Source organism: Bison bison, unplaced genomic scaffold, assembly GCF_000754665.1.
Source record: "Bison bison bison isolate TAMUID 2011002044 unplaced genomic scaffold, Bison_UMD1.0 scf7180017864480, whole genome shotgun sequence".
In the NCBI taxonomy this organism is placed as follows: Eukaryota; Metazoa; Chordata; class Mammalia; order Artiodactyla; family Bovidae; genus Bison; species Bison bison.
In genome coordinates this window covers 1,989,301-1,993,486 of record NW_011495040.1, presented here as the reverse complement: position 1 = coordinate 1,993,486, position 4,186 = coordinate 1,989,301, and the positions used below count along the sequence as shown (strand labels likewise).

Sequence of the window (4,186 nt, the reverse complement as noted above, 5' to 3'; positions counted from 1 at the left end):
CCTCCCTTCCTCTGTCCCTCTCTGCCCAACCAAGAGGCCTCAGTGACTGCCAGCTGGGACCTCCCCTCACTGTCCCAGGCCAAACAGAAGGGGAGGAAGCAAAACCTGGGTCCTCTCCCCTTGTGGGGACCCTCCTGTTCTGCCTGATCCCCACCTCTCTGCCTCAACTTCCCAGCCCTCACCCAAGTACAAAGAGTCCTCCTCAGTGCCAGAAAGGTGGGCAGGGGTGAGATGGCGGAGTAGAGCCTCACAGGGGGGCAGCTCATATTTATCCTCCTCCTCTTCCTCCTCCTCTGGGGCTTCCAGGAAGGAATGCTGAGCACAGGAAGGACAGAAGGGATACAGGAGCAGTGGGGGCAGCCACTGCCTCCTCCCACCCACCAGCTCTGGCTCAGCAGCTGGACTTACCCTGTGTCTCCAGGTCCCTGGGACAGACAGAGGAGATGGGCAGGGTTCATCTTTTCTCCAAGCTTGGGAGTCTGAACAAGAGACTGGTGAGACTGGCCTCATCTCCTCCCCGCCCAGCCCCTCTCTAACATAATGACTTGCTCTCTTTCCCAGATATAATAAACTATCTGCACTTTTCCAGAGGCCTCAAAGGAACCATTCATGATGGGCTCTTTCCCAACACTGCAGGAGGACCAGTGAGGCATTTTGGAGATAAGGGGCCCTAACGGCCTGTTCCGTCTATGCCAGTCCTCCACTGAGTGCGTGCTAAGTCACTTCAGTTATGTCTGACTCCTTGCGACCCCCAAGGACTGTAACCCACCAGGCTCTTCTGTCCATGGTAAGAATACTGGAGTGAGCTGCCATGCCCTCCTCTCCAGGAGATCTTCCCGACCCAGCAATGAAACCCGTGCCTCTTCCGGCTCCAGCATTGGCAGGCAGGGTCTTTACCACTAGCGCCACCTGGGAAGCCTGCCAGTCCTCCACCCCATGCAGCTCTAATTCTGAACCAGACAGATGAAAGAGCTGGGCCCAGTGACTTAGAAGCGCTGAACTATAATGAGCAGGAAGTATCCAGAACCCCCAGGGGAGACTCTGAAGGGACCCCTGCACATCCCAGACTACAGTCCAAGGGGTCACCAAGAGTCAGACACAACTGAGTGCACACACACGCACACACTACACATCTGGGGGGTGATCACTTACTTGCACATCTTGGAGGTGGAAGCGGTGGCCCCGACCTGCAATTGGACTCTAGTCAGCTCTGCCCAAGGAGCCCTGAGTTTGTGTCAGCCAGACATCGCACAGCCCAGGGACATTCACAGACATGGCACTGCCCCCTGGAGTTGTGCGACAGCAGCCTGGGACCAGGGAAGTGGGAGGAAGAGTCTGGGAGCAGAGCTCATGCCCCTGGGTGCACAGCTTGAGAACTTGGTGCTCCAGGGAAGCCAGCAGCAGGGGAGCCCTTGTGTTCCCTGGGCAGTGGAGGCACATGAATGATCTCGCTGGGCGTGGTAGGACCGGGCAGAATCAGCACCACTCTAAGGATGGCTATACCCAGGAAAGTTGCAGCGGGGTGGAAATGAGAGGAGGGTAGAGAAAAGAGAGGAACCCGGGGACTCACCTGGCCTTTCTCCAGCTGAGCTTCTCCTGAAAAGGGTCAGGGAGGGGAGTAAAGGGGTAATCAGTATATCTAGAATGACTCTCCGTGTCCAGAGTCCTGGGGCCCCAGGGTGGGCAGGTCTGTATATCAGGGGCTGCCCCAGAACCAAGTCTCACCATGGCTAGGGTGAAGGAGCTCTGCCTCCCCTGAGCCCAGGTTCTACCGCAGATGGCCTGGTGACAGGGGCCCTATTGTTCCTATCATTTGCATCTCTCAAGCACCAGGAAGGAGGACCTGCTGTGGCCTCCAACCCCAGGCCAACTTCACCCATGCCACGCCCAGCCCAACCTTCCCCTCGCCTCCCGCCTCCCTTTCATCGCCTCCCACAGCTGAATCTCTAGCCCCTCTGCCCCACCCCCTCAAAAAAAAAAAAAACGGGAGGAAGAACTCCCTCTTCAAAGCCCTGGCCCACAAAGCTGGACCAGGGGCCCCCAGTTTCCTGATCAACGTTCCCCTCCTCCTAGAGTTTCAGACTCCACTCAGGATCAGCCAGCCCACACCCTTTCCCAGTTGACAGAAGACAGGGCATTAGATCCAATTAAAAACAGGAGATAGGCTTTCCCTGGTGGCTCAGTGGTAAAGAATCCACCTGCCAGTGCAGGAGACAATGGTTCAATCCCTGATCTGGGAAGATCCCACATGCAGCAGAACAACTAAGCCACATCGATTGAGCCTGTGGTCTAGAATCCAGGAACCCCAGCTACTGAGCCCACAGGCTGCAACAATGAAGCTCATGCGCCCTGGAGCCCGTGCTCTGCAACAAGAGAAGCCACTGCAATGAGAAGCCTGTGCACAGCCACCAGAGAGTAGCCCCAACTCTCCTCAACTAGAGAAAACCTGCACAGTAACGAAGACTCAGCACAGCCAAAAATATATAAATAAATAAAAATTTTAAAAACAACCAGGAAACGATCCCTGCAGACACTCTTCTTACATCTTTTGTGCCTGCTGTCATTTGTTGGTGACTACTGATCGATGATCAAGGAGATGAAAGTTACTGAAAAGCTCAGAAACAAGTAGTTGTATTTAGTTCGACTGCTGTCTTTTGATTTATTAATTTATTTTTGGCTTCACTGGGTCTTTGCTATGCGTGCTTTTCTCTAGTTTCAGGGATGGGGAGCTACTCATTGCAGTGCTTTCTCTTGTTGCAGGGCTTGAGCTGTAGAGAGCAGGCTCAGTAGTTGTGGCAGACCGGCTTAGTTGCTCCGTGGCATGTGGGATCAGGGCTTGAACCTGTGTCCCCTACATTGGCAGGCAAATTCTCAACCACTGACGGTCAGGGAAGTCCCTGATTCCTTTCTTGATGGATGTAGTTGTTCATTTGGTAGGTAGTTATTGAACGTCCACTATATACCAGGCACCATTCCAGGCGCTGGAGGTGCTGCAGGCAAGCTGAACAGGCAGGCATTACACACACATTTCCTCACTGGATTCTCACAATAGCCTCATGGTGTGCTTCCTAATTGTTTCCCTGCTTTGCCGATGAGGAAAATGAGCATATTAGTCAGCTCAGGCTGCCATCAGAGAGTACCCCAGGCTGGGTGATTGAAACAACAGAAGTTTATTTCCTCACTGTTTTGGAGGCTAGAAGACCAAGGTCAAGGTGGCGTCAGGGTTGATTTCTGGCTAGAGCTCTCTTGCTGGCTTGCAGACAGTCAGCTTCTTGCTGTGTCCTCATATGGCCTTTCTTCTGTGCATGCAGGCAGAGAGAGAATTCTGGAGAGAAAGGTTTCTTTTTTTTTTTTTTTAATGTGGAGCATTTTTAAAGTCTTTATTGATATGTTACAGTATTGTTTCTGTTTTGTCGTTGTTGTTCAGTCACTAAGTCATGTCCAACTCTTTGCAACCTTGTAGACGGTAGCACACCAGGCTCCTCTGTTCTCCACTATGTCCCAGAGTTTGCTCAGATTCATGTCCATTGCGTCAGTGATACTATGTAACCATCTCATCCTTACTACCCCCTTCTCCTTTTATCTTCAATCTTTCCCAGCATCAGGGTCCTTTCCAGTGAGTCGGCTCTTTGCATACGATGGCCAAAGTATTGGAGCTTCAGCCTCAGTATCAGTCCTTCCAGTGAATATTCAGGGTTGATTTCCTTTAGGATTGACTGGTTTTGATCTCCTTGCAGTCCAAGGAACTCACAAGAGTTTTCTCCAGCACCACAGTTAGAAAGCATCAATTCTTTGGCCCTCAGCCTTCTTTATGGACCAACTCTCACATCTGTACATGACTACAGGAAAAATCATAGCTTTAACTATATGGTTTCTGTTTTAAGTTTTGTTTTTTGGTGGCAAGGCATGTGGGATCTTAGCTCCCTGACCAGGGATCAAACCTGCACCCCCTGCATTGGAAGACAAAGTCCTAACCACTGGACCATCAGGGGAGTCCCTAGAGACAAATTTCTGATTTCTTCTAATAAGGACACCAGCCTTATTGAACCGGGGCCCCATCCTTATGATCTCATTTACCCTTTTTTAAAAAACATTTTCTCATTTGCCCTTAATTACCTCCCTAAGGGCCCAGTCTCCAAATACAATCACATGTGGGGTTAAGCTTTTGACATATGAATTTGGAGGG

The 4,186-nt window shown here is 51.4% G+C and overlaps 1 protein-coding gene across 1 annotated transcript in view; it reads right to left on the bottom strand.

Annotated features, from left to right (window-relative positions):
- SH2D6 (SH2 domain containing 6) overlaps nt 1-1,751 on the bottom strand; it is a 7,411-nt gene extending 5,660 nt beyond the window's left edge. Inside the window, exons 1-5 of the mRNA XM_010862185.1 lie at nt 1,726-1,751; nt 1,571-1,596; nt 1,153-1,187; nt 409-479; nt 183-315 (exon numbers count right to left, since the gene is read on the bottom strand). Of these exons, the coding sequence (XP_010860487.1) occupies nt 183-315; nt 409-479; nt 1,153-1,187; nt 1,571-1,596; nt 1,726-1,728 (268 nt within the window). The 5' untranslated portion in view covers nt 1,729-1,751. The remainder of the gene's footprint in view (nt 1-182; nt 316-408; nt 480-1,152; nt 1,188-1,570; nt 1,597-1,725) is intronic.
- Nucleotides 1,752-4,186: the final 2,435 nt, after the last annotated feature.